This window comes from Buteo buteo, unplaced genomic scaffold (assembly GCF_964188355.1).
Source record: "Buteo buteo unplaced genomic scaffold, bButBut1.hap1.1 HAP1_SCAFFOLD_560, whole genome shotgun sequence".
Classification (NCBI taxonomy): Eukaryota; Metazoa; Chordata; class Aves; order Accipitriformes; family Accipitridae; genus Buteo; species Buteo buteo.
The window spans coordinates 1-16,628 of NW_027439681.1; the positions used below are offsets into that span (position 1 = coordinate 1).

General features: G+C 45.8%; 1 protein-coding gene across 1 annotated transcript; it reads left to right on the top strand.

Moving 5' to 3' along the window:
* The first annotated feature begins 99 nt into the window (after positions 1-99).
* On the top strand, positions 100-14,482 carry LOC142028532 (FK506-binding protein 15-like). The gene is made up of 15 exons (XM_075022349.1): positions 100-278; positions 1,105-1,214; positions 1,614-1,724; positions 2,358-2,452; positions 3,151-3,253; positions 6,776-6,947; positions 7,461-7,597; positions 7,928-8,083; positions 8,789-8,941; positions 9,288-9,380; positions 9,834-9,944; positions 10,425-10,532; positions 10,741-11,507; positions 11,993-12,089; positions 12,566-14,482. Exons 1-15 carry the CDS (start codon positions 197-199, stop codon positions 12,638-12,640), a joined length of 2,370 nt encoding a protein of 789 aa, XP_074878450.1. The 5' UTR covers positions 100-196; the 3' UTR covers positions 12,641-14,482.
* Positions 14,483-16,628: the final 2,146 nt, after the last annotated feature.

Here is a 16,628-nt window from a genome sequence, read left to right on the forward strand (position 1 = left end):
GAGTGACTGTTGTTTTCCCTTTACTATGACTGTTGTGTAATTTGACTTCCAGCTCCTTAATTCTGTCTTTCTCTTTCCAAATATCATCTTGGCTCTGGGGCTTAAGAAACATGAAAACTGCTTAACTGTGAGGAAGGGGGGAAATATCAAAACATATTCTAATCTATTGAACTTGCTCTGCAAGGCATATCCAGGAATGGCATTTGCTTACCCCCAAACTGCTGCATCTGCTTCTCAACTCCAGCCTGTAGGACAGATGTATCCCACACCTTACCAAGGTATGTTTAAAAAGTACATGCTTTACAGAAGGCTGCAATACCTGCAGTAAACTGTTTATAATGATTTAGGTAGCAGTGGTAGCATACACGTACATATTCATCCTGTCTGTACGGCTGTGCTGTTTCACAAATTCTTATTTTTAATACCAAATGGGAGCAAACATTTCCCAATAAATATCCATCTTTTTCTTACATTAAGGAACTTTGTGCAGTGTGAAAGGGGATGGAATTTCTAGGTGTAATCCCAAGGCTGTGTATTACTAAAGGTATTTTGTAGATGATGCTTCCAGTTATAAATATAACTGTAATAGTAAATAGTTATCCTGCCAGCCAGGGAAAGAGTTTAAGTGTACATGTAGAGGACTTTAAGTGAGAGGACATAGCCCAGAAAAAGGTGCAACCTAAGAAGGACTGAAGGCATTTAACCAAACGTTTAGGTAATCCCTGTTGGTGAAGACTTGAGTATAGCTGAACTTTCCTTGGAGCACGTTTTTTTCAGTTCAAAGTTTCAGAAGCCATCCTTCGTTTCTATTGTTTGATTGTACCTCTTTGTGTACTACTGTTCTAGTGTGTCTGGAAGCTTTGCTCTTGTTGATCTAAGTGCTGTCACACAGCTCAAGAATTTCCTGTAGTCATAAACCTGCCTATTCATGTTATTTGGAAAATACCTATGTCATTATTTTTCCAAATACCGTGTCCATTTTATCTCTGGGAAGAGTGGCTGTCCTATCTGTCAGGCTTCAAACTGCTGAGCATTGCTTTTGATATGTCTGTATTGCAGGCATTTTCCCCTTGTGACTATACATCTCTCTCCTTTCCATTCAAGCACCTGGGGATGTTACTTCCTTTTTGATGACAGAAGCTCGGCAGCATAACACTGAAATCCGAATGGCCGTTAGCAAAGTAGTAGATAAAATGGATCATCTGGCTGCCAAGGTAATGTATGGCATAGGCGGGCTTGTTAACAAAGTTACTGCTATTTGGTCTCCAAATGTCTCGGGAGTTGGCTCTATTTAAATGCCTGCCTTAAGGTTGTAAGTGATGTACTAACTTAGTGAATATTCCAATACAATCAAACCTTGAAGTGGTGGCAGTTCAGCTACTATGAAAAAGCTAAGCCTAGGCTTGGGGGAAGGTGCTGTCTCTTATTGTCTTAAATATCATATGATGCAGTGTTTGAAGAGATTCATTGCCCTTCAGGAGGTGTCACAGTTGATACAGTAGTGTATACCCTACAGCTGATCAAATGGAACACTGAAATGGATCTTTGCAGATGTCTCTTACCTACACCCATAAATTCATTTCATCTGGCTTAAGAATGACTTATCCCTGCAGGTGGAGGAGTTGAAGAAACAAAACACTGGTAACGGCTCACTGCTGCCTGGTATCTCCTCTGTTACTATGGAAGCTTCCATGATCATGAGCAATATCCAACGTATAATCCAGGTGAGCATGGCCAGCCTGTTTTGACTACTTCCATGAGGAACTGGAGCCCACTATGTTACTCCTAATGAGGAAAGCTGTACTGGCTTGGCCTAAATGTCCATCCACCCGTGTGTTCTGTATACAATGATTTCTACCCCTCTGCCCCCCAAAAAAGCTGTTCTCAACAGTTTGTGGTTTGGGTACTTTCTGAGCCAGAGTTGATATATTGGTATTTAATAGGCCTTGGCAAAAGGCTCATGTGAGAGAAATTCAGCCTCTTAAACCATTATGGACTTAACCCACAGCATCCTGCGGAATGGAGTTTCACAGCTGAAGTACCATGCTGCAAGAACCACAGCCTTCCGTTTTTCACTACTTAGTCTTAGGCTTTGTAGTTTTTCTAGGCAGCAGCCTTACAGTCTTGGGTTTTGTGGGTGAAAAAGTCAACCAGACACAATATTCTCTAGAATGTGGTTTGGCAACCACTGTACCATGCCAGGATTCTTGCTAAGTGTAGCATGGTGCCTTCCTGTGACGTTACCACAGAAGGTGATAAGTCTCACCACCATACTGCATCTGTAGAAAACAAAGGGTTAGGTACTGCTGCAGGGAAGTCTGAGTAAGATGAATATTCATGCTTGGGCTATGCTTTAGGAGAATGAGAGACTGAAGCAAGAGATATTTGAGAAGAGCAGTCGGATTGAAGAGCAGAATGAGAAGATCAGTGAGTTGATTGAGCGGAATCAGAGGTAAGGAGTGGGGAGGGTACAGCCTCTCTGCATTTGCAAAGACTTTCTAGCTTACACTTGGTTAGGCATAACTAGGAGAGGGGTGTTCTTTAGGGTAGAGACATGTTCTGATATTTAATTTTATTTTTTTTTTTTTATTAAGGCATTAAAAGTGTGGTTTCCCCCCCCCTCTCTCTCTGCAGGGCATATCTCCAAAACTGTGGTTTACAGTAAATGTGAATGTGTAAAAGGGGAAAAAAACCTCATGCTATCTTCTTTGAGCACACTTACTCTGCTTCTTGGAGTTACTTTACTTTTGCTAGCTTTTTAGTAAGGTGGAAGAAATTGTAGGGGATGCAGTGTCCCTAGTTCCACTGTTGGGTTTGTGTTCTATTCAGTTTAAGAAGGGGAATAACTTGTTAAGGAAATTACAAAGGTCAGTGGATATCAGGTGATCAAAATCCATGACTCTGTGATAGGAACATTAGACTTGTTGCAGAGAGGTAAAGCACTTATCCAAAGTGATATAATCTCTGCTGTGCCCAGCACACCCATTCCACCCTTTTGAGATCAGGCTCTTCTTAGTTCAGGAAATCACGCAAAATTGTCTGGGACTTGTCATGAAGAAAACTGCTCTGAAATATCACCTTTTCTCTCTAAGCCTTTTGCTCCAAGTCATGTATTTATGTAAATGCTCATGCAGTCTCCCCTGTTTGCAGATACGTCGAACAAAGTAACTTGCTAATGGAGCAGAGGAACCATTCACTGCAAACAACAAATGAAAACACACAGGCAAGAGTGTTGCATGCAGAACAGGAGAAGGTAATGGTGACAGTGAGCAGAGCCATAGACCTCTGGCTGCAGCCAGGAAAGGGGCTTGTTGTTGCACTAAAATATGCTGAAGCCTTGTTAGTCAAGGCTTAAGTCAGTTCTCTTACAACTGTAGTTCTGAACTTATGTTTTGAAAGCTGTTTTGAGAAAAAAAATGAGTATTTTCATGGCTTTCATGACAAAAGTGGCACAGGGGATATAAACGTAGATCTTTATGCTGTCATAGCTTTAATATTCTTATCTTGCACGAAAGTGTCTGATTTATTGTTAACTTTGTAGGTGTATGGCCAACATGTTGAGGAATTGTGTGTATCACAGGGCTTTGTGGCATTGAAAATTTACTCTTTATTTAGTTGCACTGGCAGTTTCAGAAAAGTTTTATTCCTTCTGTTTAACTGACATAGAGTGAATGTAGCTATAAAAAAAATTATTTCCTACTAGAGTTTCTTCATTGCACTTTTGCACTTCTTTATTAATACTAATCAAAAGCTGTTTGTTTCTACCAATAATATATTGTCCTTTTGTGAAAGGGGCTGTTGGGAAATAGCTTTTAAACCAGTTAAATGCACTTATGCATGACTCCATATCCTCTATTGTCCACTTATGACAGCCTAGCCCAGGTAGGCTAGCTTTGAGGTCTAATTGCATGGTGTCTTGTATGCTTTCTCAAGCACTGGCTTCTTAAATTACACCAAGTTCAGTCTTGCACCATGCTCCCCTGCTGAGTTGTGTATCTCTCCAGTTCAAATGTGAGATGACAAATGCTTGCTCTGCATGAGAACCATAACTTGGTGCACCTAACAATGACAGAAACTGCAGCTTTCCAAAGTATGCTAGAAGTATGCTGAAGAATAGAGCAATATATGCCTGATAATTTTATGCTGGTGTGAGCAGACAGTAAAGGAGGACTGTATTTTTCCACTGAAAGCCCAGATTGCATAACTGTAATATGTAGGGAGTGTGAGAGCAGGAATAAGTCAGATTGAAATAATAAATAAAATCCTTTTCTGTCAGTAAGCACAACATCCAGCTTGTGTGATAAGTAACTTGGGGAGGAAGCATCTTTTGGAAGTACAAGATACGATCCTCAGGATTCTTTTGGGCCTCATCTTCAATAGGACTCCACTTGATAAAGCAGTCACTGCCTAGGGGATAACACTATTACATGAATAGACTTCAGGCTATGACTGGCACCGGGAGAAGATTTCCCCTAGTTTTGTGAAGTATTGACTGTAAATATGAAGGCTGGTATTCCTTCCACTTCCTTTTATCTAACGTAGCTTGCTCTGTGACTGCAATCGCTGAGATCACTATGGACAGACAGAATCAGGGCAGAGAATTTTAAGCTGTTTTATATATTCTTTACTTAAAAATAGGGACTCACCATTTATTTTGTGATACAAGCCAGGCATCTGTACCCAGGATCACTGAGAAGAGGTATTAGTAGCATGCCGCTTTTGGGTTATAGATCTTTGACCCTGGCAGAGCACATCACAGCTTTAGACGAAGGCTTCATGTACCGTAATGATAAGTAATAGCCCACGCTCTCCAGTGCAGTGAAACGGTAGTCACTCATAGGACTGCTTCTACATCTGTAGATGTATAATGTACCTGTAAGGATGTGTAATGTACCTTTAGCTTCTTTCTTTTTAAGCCAGGCTTCACTAGCTTTGTCTGTCTAAGGTTTTACAGTTCTTGGAATAATTTAAAGGTTTCTCTGGCATGCCTTAGGCTGCCGTAATGAAGCATTTTGCTTTTCTGATGATGATTAATGCCTCTGCCTTTCAAATTGTGTTCTTAACTCTTCCTGTTTCCTGTCACTGCTTTCTCTTCCTAGCACATGCTGCCAGTGGATCGGGGCTGGGACCAGGTGAGGCAGTGTGTCTGCTGACTGTGTAGGTGATAGATAATAGTGTCCTAGATAGTGCCAGCCCAGCTTCCTCTTGAACTAGTTAGAAGCTAATTGGCATTAAAAGAAATGCTTCAGATCTTGAATTAGCATGGATCTTCAACTTGGAAAAGGGCTTTGTAACTAGCAGTGTATCCACTGCTCCCCTCTTCCTTGGGGAGCCCTTTCAAAGAACTTTGTCACATTGCTGCCCATTTCACCTCCCCCGTGGGAGAAATAGGACATGATCATGTAATTGTCAGAGCAGACACAGATCACATAAGATTCTTGGTACCTGAAAGCTGGAGGCTGGAGCTGAGCTAGTAGAGATATGAAGCATTCACTGCAGAAACTTAAGTCTCGTAACAGTTCCTGGCATAGGATTTCCTTTTTATTTTTCTTTATTTGCCATTAAAGACAAAGGCAAGTGTTAAAATAACCTTTTGATATGCCATGGGGTTTTGGTTTGGTTTTAGCATGCTGGGAGTTAGTATCTTGAACTGCAGTGAGACATTTATGGCAACATAAGAGGGAAGCGGATCTGGTTTTAGCCAGTCTCTGTTGAAATGCTGCCTCCTCTTTAAAATTAATGGTAGTATGCTAGCCCTCAAGGTCAACGCATATTCATCCTTACCATAGTTGGAACAACTTTGCTCACAGCTCTTCTTTGCCAGAAGGTGGTGGTCCTAGTCTGAAGAGAAACACTTTAGTTCTCTTATGGGGATAAAGCAGAGAGAAACTCCAGTTCTCCTGAACTTAGCAGTTACAAGAACATGGAAGCCTGTTGGGAATCTGAATGTAGGCATAGATATAGAAGCTATTTATGTATTCCCTGCAGCAAGTGAGGTTTTCTGACGGGTGTAGTTCTGTCTTTGCAGAGCATCCTCTGAATTTTGTGTGTCGTGCAAGATTGGGAACATGACTTTGCGTCTTTGTCTTGATGCCTTGAGCCTCGCCTAACATACTGTTCACAAGTTGTCTGACAAGCTGTATTAGTACCTGGTTTTACATGAGTCACTGACTTTGAGTAATACTAAATCTGAACAGGTTAACAAGTTACTGTGAGAACTATGCTCCGAAATGACAGCCTTGCCTGTGCGGGCACCTCAAGGTGACTATGTGCTGTGTGCTCTGGAGGGAAGGTGCTTTTTTGGCTGGAACAAGCATATGTTTTGTGTGGTTTTTCAATGATTTGTAAGCTTATTGAAGATAATTAGATGATGTAGCCCAGGCTTTTACTTGAATAGATGTTGTCATAGCTTGAAAACTCTGAGCAGTGCCACCAGGCATTGGTACTAGTCTTAAACATGTTTAAGCTTTTCAGGAAAACTCACTGAGTTGAACTGATGTGGTGATGAGGTTGTTGGTGGCCTTGTGCAACTTCCTAGTCAGTGTGGACAGGTTACAGCCAAAAAACTCAGAGTAATGTGGCAAAAAAGTTATCATTACCTCTTCAATTTGGAGATGACTGTGAGGTGCTGGATCCCAGCACTTCCCCGATAAGGTCTCCAGTACCTTATCAGCTCTTCCTCTGAGATCAGTTCTGGCACCTCCTCACACTCTCACATATCCCCCCTTTTTTTTTTCTTTTTCCTCCCTTTTCCCTGCTCCATTTTGTGATACAGGCCAAAGTTGCAGAGGAGTTAGCAGCTGCCACAGCACAGGTTTCCCAGCTGCAGCTGGAGCTGACTGCCCACGAGAAGAAGGAAATGGACCTGCGGAAACAGCTGTCTGCTGCCTTGCAGGAGGCAGAGCGACATGAGACGCAGCTCAACAAACTGCAAGCACAATTAGCAGGTAAGACTTCTTGTGCCTGTTCCATGTGAGCTCCTTTATGTCATTCTTTTTCCTCTTTTATAAGTCACAGGTTTTTCCTTTCTTCTGCGGTATCTATTCCTGCTTTCCCCAGGATCAGTCACAAGGGTATCAAAGAAGGATATTGATGCACTGAAATGTCTGAAGGGTATGTGCATCCTTGTTACTACTGAAAGGAGAGTGGGCCAAATCAATGAACAAAATCATCCTGTCACAGGGATGCCTTTTGTAGAAGCAATCTCTTGGCATTACTGTCTAACATCTTGAAAAGGAACCAGAAATGTTCCAGTGGTTGAAAAGTTAAGATAAAAGCTGAGGTATAAGCATTGCCATTTCACAGAAGAAGCTCTTGATAATGTCTAATTCCCAGTGCAGGTGCAAGCTGTGTTGTTTACTTCATTGTGCGAGAGACACTGCTCCTTCCCATCAGCCCCCAAATGCACTAACCTGAAATATATGTAGCACTAAAACCCACAGTAAAGTGTATTTTTGCAGAGCTCCAAGAAGCCTCTGAGGACACTCAGACTAGATTCAAAGCTGAGAAGCAGAGCCGCAAACAGCTGGACCTGAAGATTACAGCATTGGAAGAAGAGCTAACAGACCTAAAAGTGGAAAAAGAGACTCTTGAAAGGGTATGTCCAGTGCCAGCATTATGGAGAGATGCAGGGTTTCAGTTCACTGAAATTTAACCCAACATTCTTGCTCATAAACGTGCAAGTTAGGTAAATCTTGACTCATCCGCAGGCAGGGATCCCTGTGCTGGTGGATCCTTTGTGCTTATGTGATTTTTTATTTTTTTTTAATATCTCGGCCAGTAATATGTTAACCCTTCTATGTCTAAAATAATCTCAGCTTGATTTTAAAGTGATAAGATTCCCTGCTCAAAGAAGCTCTTTCTGCCTGAGGAGGAGAAGCTACTTTGGTGCAGTCTGGCCCATTCTGTGTCCTATTCTGTATTGCAGAATCTTGCAGAGAGGAAGAAGAAGTCCCTCTCAGAGAGAGCTCAAGCAGAGGAAGAGATGGAAGAAATACGCAGATCATATCAGCAGGAACTGGACAAGCTTCGACAGTTGCTGAAAAAGGCACGGACTTCAACTGACCAGGCAGCAGCAGAGCAGGTGAGGAGTCATGGGAGCTTCTCCAACAAGTGTCTGGAAGGCTTGTAGGAACCTACAGGTAGGAAATAGTTGTGAAAATGCACAGGTGGTAGAAGAATGAAAACATTTATCTGCTTGATTTTAGGGGTTAACTTTAACACAGGGTTCACTTTGTTGTCTTTCTAAAATATCTTTGCTGGTGTTTGTTGGCCCTGCTTTTAACTTGGGAATTACACTGATGTCTCTCTAAGGAAGTGCATGATTTGAGTAGGCAGGAAGGCTGCTAGGTCCCAGTGATTCTCTGACTGAAATCACAGGCTGCTGACATGGCTGTAGAGTTTTGGTGCAGAGTTGATGTAGGCTGGCATGCAGCATCAGATTTAGACTGTGTTAAAGAGTATCAAACTGAGGAAAGGAGAGGTGCCAATTTAAGTTCATAGTAGAGAGAAGAATACAGGACTGCTGATGATGGAAAGACTGCTTAGAAATACTCCAAGAGATCTGAAGTCTGAGCCAGACCTTCAGGCCAGCCTGAGGGATTGTGGCTGGAATTGAACTCTGAGAGGTTTTGGCAGGAGCTGGTAAGAGCTGCAGGGCTGCCATCTGCATGTAGGTATTCCAGCCTAGGGCAGGAGATGTTATCCAGCCCCAAGCTTTCAGCCACTTGTTGTGCAAATAGAGATTGGGTGTGTGTGTTCCTAATGATCTCTCTTACATGATGGGCAGCTATCACTCATCCAGGCAGAGCTGGAATCCCAGTGGGAAGCCAGATGTGAACGTACGCTGGCCTCGGCTAAGGAGCAGCATGTTAGACAATACCAGGAGGTGTGTGAGCAGAGAGATTCCCTGCAGCAGCAGGTGTCCCAGCTGGAAGAGAAGGTAATGGGCTGTTCTTTATTGCTGAAATACCAAATAACCAGTAACTGTAACCAATGGTCCTCTCCTCATTGTCGCTTGACTTTTTAATTTCTTGACTGTTACGGAATTTGGTCTTGTCTGCAGGATGTGTCTCTACTTGCATCTGTTGGGCTGGTGGGCTAGTGAATTTACTGCTGCAGTTCTGAATGAGGGAGAGCCAAGATGATGTCAGTCTTGGACTAAAGCAACAGCTACAATCTCTTCTGCTTATCCGCACTGAGTGATTCCTTTTGAGCAGAAAACTGTTTTGAAGTGGGTGACACTGAAAGGGGCTATAAGCTGATGGGCTCTAGTTCTTGTCTTTCAGCTTGCAACTCTGAAACACTTGAAAAAAGCAGAGGAGCAAAAATTGTCTGAGTTTCAGCAACGTTTGGAGCAACTAGAGCCTATCAAAGAGAAGGTAAAGGGAGTAACACAGCAGCTGAATATGAACTGGAGTGCAATAATCGCTAGACTCAGGCTACCTATGTCCAGAATAACAACAACATGAGGTCCAGAATATGAGAGGGAAGGAATAACTTCACATTGCTTCCAGCAAACCTGAACTGGTCCATTGATGAGACCCAGCTCTCATTTCACTTGGATCTCGGTAATGCTATGCCCATTCTTCATGTTACTTGAACTTGAAGAGCTAATGACATGATTGTGGATGTCCAAGGTTTTGGCTTGGTTGGATATCTTTATTTTGGTGCTGTGACCTTCAGCCAAGTCTTTTGCAACTCTTGATCAAAGCCCTGCTTAAAACTCCACTCAGCAATTTACCTGTCACTAAAAAACAGTTTACAGAGAGCCTGTTCATTGCAAGGTGGTGGTGTCTGTGAAGCTGTTCTAACTTTCAGTTTCCCTTTGGCAGTATTCAGCCTTGCAGTCTGATATTGTGGTGCTGAAGGGTCACTATGAAAAACGCATCAGAGACCTGGAGAAGGATCAGGGCAGATCTTCATCTGCAGACTTCACAGAAGAAGTGAGTTTGACTATCCAATATTTCTCCTTACTAAGCAAATCTATTTACCTTGAATTATTTCTCTTTGAGCAGAGATAAGAAGGAAAAACATTATTTTCTCTGCAGAAGCACTGTGTTTCTAGTAGCAGGGTCTATAGAGGAAGAAAGGATGTGATCTTCCTGCTGCCTGCTTTAGATCTGAGGTTTAAATTTAAAAATTGAAAGAATAATAATAAATAAGTGTCAGTCTGCCTTGGGTGTGTACAGCCTGCCTCAGTTTTGGAGGGATGGATTTAGTGTATATACAGTGGTTCTGAATTAAGATGTCATGATGTATTCTGCTTCATTATGGGAATTTCTGATTTGAAAAGTGGGTTCTTTGAAAACCACGTGTGTTAGTTTGGATTTATTGTTCCTTCACCTGGAGAAGTATCTAATGTTGAGTCCAGTGCTTCACATGTTAATGAACCTATCTTTGTTTCCTGTCATCTTCTTTTCCAGGTAAAGAAGATAATGAATGGTGTGTTTCAATCTCTTCGGGGTGAATTTGAGCTGGAAGAGACATACAGTGGCAGGACAGTTCTGGGTGTTGTCATGAACACTATTAAGGTACAACAGTGATAAGAGATACAAGGTGATCACTGTGAGAGAATGAGTCTTGGGCTAAAAACACAAATTTATGTTGTGAGTCTGAAATAACTGTGAAGCAGAAATCTGTTGTGGGTGGTAAAGCAGCCCAGTAGTAGAAGAAGATACAGGGATCTGTGATGGTTTATATTTAGGGTATAACCTACATTCTCTTTACTCAATTTTTTAGACTGTAACACTGCAGCTACTCAACAGGCAGCAGGAGAAACTAGATCATGACAGTAAAAAGGAGGAATCTAGAACAGGAGCAGCAAGACAGGAGGGATCACCTGGAGCAAAGACTGACCACGAAGAGCCTGTGCAGCATAGCCCAGCACAGTGTGTTGCATTCCCAGCTGACCCTGGTGAAGCAGCCACAGGCTCCATGGTGTCTGACCAGGAAGGCGAGTCTGCTCCTCTGTCTGCCAGGCCCAGAGCTCCTGAGGAGGAGCAGGCAACACAGAGCAGTGGGATGTCAGAAGAGGAGAAGGTCCAGGGGGAGCATCTCTCTTCCACTGCTGAATCCTCTCTGGATCCTGATAAGGGGCCTGTGCTTGCAGGACAGCCTGTTCCTGAGGTGGATGAGAACTTTGTCCCAGCCGAGCAAAGGGAGGAGAGCAGTCCCATCAGGGAAGCTGAGACTGAACACAGTCCCTCCGGAGTATCTTTGCAGGCTGAAGTTGCAGAACCTTCTGCTCTAGAAGCCAAGCCAAGAGAAGCGGATGTGGCAGTGCTTCCAGAAAAGCCAGCTGCAGAGCAGGAGGCAGAGGAGCCTGTGGGAGGTTTAGAGCCCCCTCCCTTAAATGGTGAGGGAGGGAACTGCACAGACCCATTAGGTGGAGCTAGCTGTGAGGAGCCTGCTTCAGTATCCAACACAGCAGAGCTGAGCTCAGCTATCATGAGAGAAACCCCAGGACAGCAAAAACTGGGCTCCAGCCCGAGGCAAAAAGATTCCAGGTAAGATGTGACTCCTGGGGTAGCCACAGTCCCGCTTGCCTGCTGATCAGCTCAGTCTGGTATGGCAGCACACAGAGAGGCTGGTACAGCTGCACTACTACTGCAGGGCAGCGCACGTGGTTGGGTGAAGCACCGTCACGATGCTAGCACTGGATGGCACAAGGCAGGTGCTGGCAGAGACCAGGCTGTCCAGGGCATGCTCTGCTGGGAGAGCAGTTGCAGAACAGGCTCATGTCTGAGCGGAGGCAGTGGTGCCATTATCCGTAGTGAATGGTTCCCAGTTGAGCGTGGAGGGGAGCATGCAGTTTCTCTAGGATCTGATATTGGTGGCTGCCAGGTCCCAATATCATTCTGCACTGGTGAATAGGACATGCCCTAAAAGCTTGCCTCTGCAACAAAACTTTTCCATCATTCTGTAATAGAACTTCTAAAATCAAGATCCCCATAATCTGCAAGCAAACTGTTAATTCTTTATCTTCTTCTAGCCTCTTTGAGGATGACAACTTCTTTGAAACAGCAAAGGCATCTTGTAAACCACTGAAGCCTCGAGTTCCCTCTGAGGAGGAGGATGAGGAGGAAGTGGTATGTATTTGTATATTTCCACTCCTACTAAACTGCTTCAGGTATTAACCTCTAGCTTGTCTGTGAAATCCTTCCGATGGCAATGGGGGACAGAGTGGCTCCTGCTAGCTGAGCTCAGAGCTTCCTGTATGTTCTCTGTATAAATCAAGAGTATCTAGGTTGTTTATTGTTGAGCTTGGAGGAGTTGCCTGGGAGGAGATAGTGATGACAAACTCCTTCTGGCATGAAGTAAGTGAGACTTGCCAGGTTAATTGAAGGGGTTTAGTGTCTTGCCCCTGTCCTATCCCTTTTAGCCTGTAAGCATCTCTGCTGGAATATTAAGACATTGCATGAGAAATACAAAGACTTCAGTAATGAGACTTCTTGATATCATCTCCTTAAAGCTGGTGGAGATTTCAGAGCCAGAACTGTGTAGCAATTACTAAATACTGGGAAGCTGTTAAGACTGACAAGTTTCCTTCCGGTTTGATTTCCAGAGCATGAAGGGACGTCCCCCTCCGGCTCCACTCTTTGGTGATGATGATGATGATGATCTGGACTGGCTGGGATGAAGAGCCAGCTGCTGAGCCTATGAGCCCTCTCCTCTGGGCATGGCCTCTTCCTGTGTGCTTAGCACTTAACGAGCTGCATATGTGGGACAGTTGTGAATGACCAGGGACTTCCCAGGCTCTTGTACTGCAGACTGATGGGACCCATCGCTCTGACCTGACAAATGTGCACAGGGATTGGGACAAGCTGAAGGAACCAACCAGTCTTACTGCACGTTTGTATCCTACTTCTGTGAACAGTTTCATTAATCTGAAAGTTTATGCAAATATGAACTTTGTAAAGTGCTTCAGAAGGACAAGACTGGCAGGACCCTGCAGTAGGAAACTACTTTAAAAAAAAAACCACCACCACCACCCCACCCCACCCCACCCCACCCCCCCCCCCCCCAAAAAAAAAAAAAGGCTAAAATCTTGTCTTCTTCCTCAGTGAAGATCTCTTTGGAATGTTTCTCTTAGACCCCAGGGTGGCTCACAGGGACTCTACACCATCTCATCACCATGTATGAGCAATGTGCAGTGGGAGATTGGGCTGAGAAACCCCAGGCAGCTGTTTTCCTGTGAGCCACCAGCTCTGCACAGGCAGCTTGGGGAAACCCCAGGGGCTGAGGCAGTTCAGGTCAGCACTGTTGTACATCTAGAGCTGCGGTGCACATGGTGCTCACTGACCCATAGCCTGTTAGGCAGGGGGAGCCGTTAGCAGTACTGAATGTCAGGGCTGTTAGACCGATGGTTCAAGCACAGATGTAGCATCTAGTAATTGCTGTTGTAAGGAGCCAACTTCCCAGCTGTGTTTTATGGAGGAGCCCAAGGCTCACAGAGGCCTCAAAAATAATTCATTTGTGCAGCCAGCTCATCTCTCTGTATCCAGAGGTGAGATTTTTTTTTTTTTTTGCTGGGTTGTTTCACTGGCAGTGAAAGCAGCAATAGATGTCTAATGTGCTGCTTGTCCAGAGAGAGAGTTACTGTAGGCAGCCAAGCCCATCTCCTGTGCCTTTTTTTCTGCTGCTGTTTAAAGTGTGATGATCATAGCACAAGTTAAAACTTAGTGATGGTGGGACATAAGCTATAACCCAGCCTCACCTGGGCCAGGGGTTTGGGGAATAACTTTTCAGACTAAGTGGACCAGGAGGAGAAAGCAGTGAGGATAGACAGCTGGGCAAACACGTTGGGTTTCTCATAGCACTTCTACACTCACCGGCTCTAATGCAGCTTAAAACTATGAGCAGGTCTTTGTATCTTTAAAACAAATAAACCCACCCTTCACTTAGTAAAATGGAAGTACTTCAAATAATTCTACTACAGTTTAGTTTCTACAACTGCCTCTTATCATCCCTGAACTGAATTTGATCTGTGTCCTAAATGCAGTTTCTTGGGAGGAAAAAAAAAAAGAATGCTGGGCATTCCTGTTCTGGAGTGTAGCAGTGTGCCAAGTCCCTGTCCCTGCGTTGCTCACTCAGTGTGGCAAATTGCCAAATGCAGCTCAAATTCTGGAAGAGACCAAAGCCTGTGAAATAGCCAGTCTGCTGCCATGCAAATGCTTGTCTTGCAGGGTAAACTTCATTGGGGTTTCCAGGGGAGCCATGCCAGAAGTCAAAAGCACTGGATAGTTACTCAGTGCTGAATGTGACATGTGTGAGACTCAGATTTTTCTGGGGGTCCCCTTCCTTGTGCCAGTCTCAGTGTAGGTACCCTGATGTGGCCTCTGGACCCCCCCATCTGTGGCAGTGTCCTAGTGGAGGTCATTGCTAATACTAACAAATCCCACTTCTAGTTTCTTGTTACAGATAGACAACCTAAGGAATTTGCATTTCACTTCTTGAAAAATAAAGTGCAATTAAACCTGTATTTTTTGCTTGTATGGGCTTTACTTTAGTCATCTGTCTCTATGCACTTGAAAACTGATTCTGCTCTGACTCAAATCAGGAATAATTTGATCTAGAAACTCTTCTGGGAGTGTTTTTGCCGTTAAAACCCTCTCCTGGGAAAGGAGAGGAGGTCCCTTTGCGCTGTGACTGTGGCTCCTCAGGCTGTCACGTTGTACTGTGTTGGTGTGAGAAGCTGAAATACAAAAGATAATGGTGGTGTAGGCAGGGATCCACTCGCTGGTCCTCCGTCTGGCTTTAGGGGAGAGGGACCTTGGGCATCTTGCAAGGATGTGCAGCAGCCTGCAGCTGGCTCTGTGGATGCAGGAGGCTGCCTGCTCAGCAGGTGTCCTAGCTAAATTGTGGCTCTGCTGTGCCTGTCTGCTCTGGGCACAGATTGGGGTGCAGGATTTGAAATTTTAAAGTTGTCCCTCTAAAAGCAGGCACAGCAGGTAACACAACCCATTCCCCACGTTGGCATCTCCCTAGACCTAGGCCTGTAGCTTCCAGGTTTTTCTGGCTCAGTCTCAGGACCTAAAATAAATTATGTTTGTCCTCTGTGCCCATGTGCACACCTGCCTTGGGTGCCGGAAAGGAGAGCATGAGAAAGCTCTGGGCTTGCTTTGGGGACAGCAGGCTCTAGGCATGATCGAGGTGCTAGGTCCTGAGGAGGGGGCTGACACTGTCATGGGGGGCTGAGAAGGGGCTATTTCTGCTTCTGGGTGCTGATCTGTGGCCAGGAGGTGGGTGTACCATGGAGGGAGGGACCTTGCTGAGGATGTGCCTGAGTGGGCATTGCTGGGTGGAGTTGGGGCTCAACTCCTGCTTCTCCCAGGGGCTGGGGGAAGGTGAGGACCCCCTCCTTCATTCCTGGGCTGTGGTTATCACACCCAGTCCCTCCCCTGCCTGCTGAGAGCAAAGGTGGCGCGTTGTTCTCGGTGCAAAACTCTCCCTGCCTCAGATGCACAGAAAAACAACCAGAGACAGCGCTGGGCATGCATCTGCCTTTAATGTCTTGTGTCTCTGCAGGGCTGTGCCCCTCCTCAGCTGCCTCGGTCCCTCTGCGTGCACAACACCGGGCTCTCTTCTCAAGGGGAAAGGGCTTTTTTAATTGCTTTTGAACAGTTTCACCCACAGAAAAGCACTATGGGACACTTCCCATCCCTTTTTACCCCATCCTCGCTGCCTGATGAGATGGACTGAAGCACAATCGGGGGAATTTTCCAGCCTCTGGGACCGTGACATCGGCAAGTGTGCGTGGCCCCATGCCGCGACTCCCGCTGAGCTGCCGCCGCAGGGTCCGGAGATGCCAGGAACATTATGAACACAACGCGAGCACAGTCACACCCCAGGGGGTGAAGGAAAGTGCTCCAATAAGTTAATTTTTAGACAGTCTGATGCCCTGGGGCTCATGCGTGGGGCAGCCGAGTGTCCTGCGGCCCCCGTGTGCCTGGGGTGGATCCTGGGAGGTGCTGAGCCCTGGCCTCAGCCCTCTCCCTGCCTGCCTGGCTGGGGCCGAGCTGTCTGTGGCCTGAGAAGTCCCTCACCCACCGCTGGGTCCATCCTGGCCGCCCCAGGGGCAGCAGCAGGGGCTGCTGCAGAGTGGAACGGGAGCCCCTCTGCCCCATCCGGACCTACTTGAGGAAGACGAGCAGGAAGAAGGTGGAGACGATGAGGACGAGGATACCAGCGGCGAAGCCGAGGCGCAGGTTCTCCATGGAGGCGAGGGGGGGCTGTGTGTCCAGCAGCAGCCCCCGCCCCAGCAGCCCCAGCACGAAGGTGCCGGGTGCCTCAGAGCCACGGCGGAGGCCACAGGGGGACACCATGCCGCTCACTGCGAAGACGGGGGCATGAGCCGTGCATGCCACCTCCACAGCCACAGAGCGTGCCGACGCTTGGCGGGTGTCTGGAGGGGTGATGCTGCCTTCCTCCTCCTCCTCCCCACGTGGGGTCCCTGAGGCTGGCATCGCCCCAGGACCACCCAGAGCCAGCTCGGGCACCAGCGTCACCATCCTGCAGAAGGGGCAGCTGACGAAGGCGACAGTGGCGGCGTGGCACACCAGCTTGCGCAGGCAGTTCAGGCAGAGGGAATGGCGGCAGGGCAGCTGCTGGGGGGCTCGGCCCCCCCC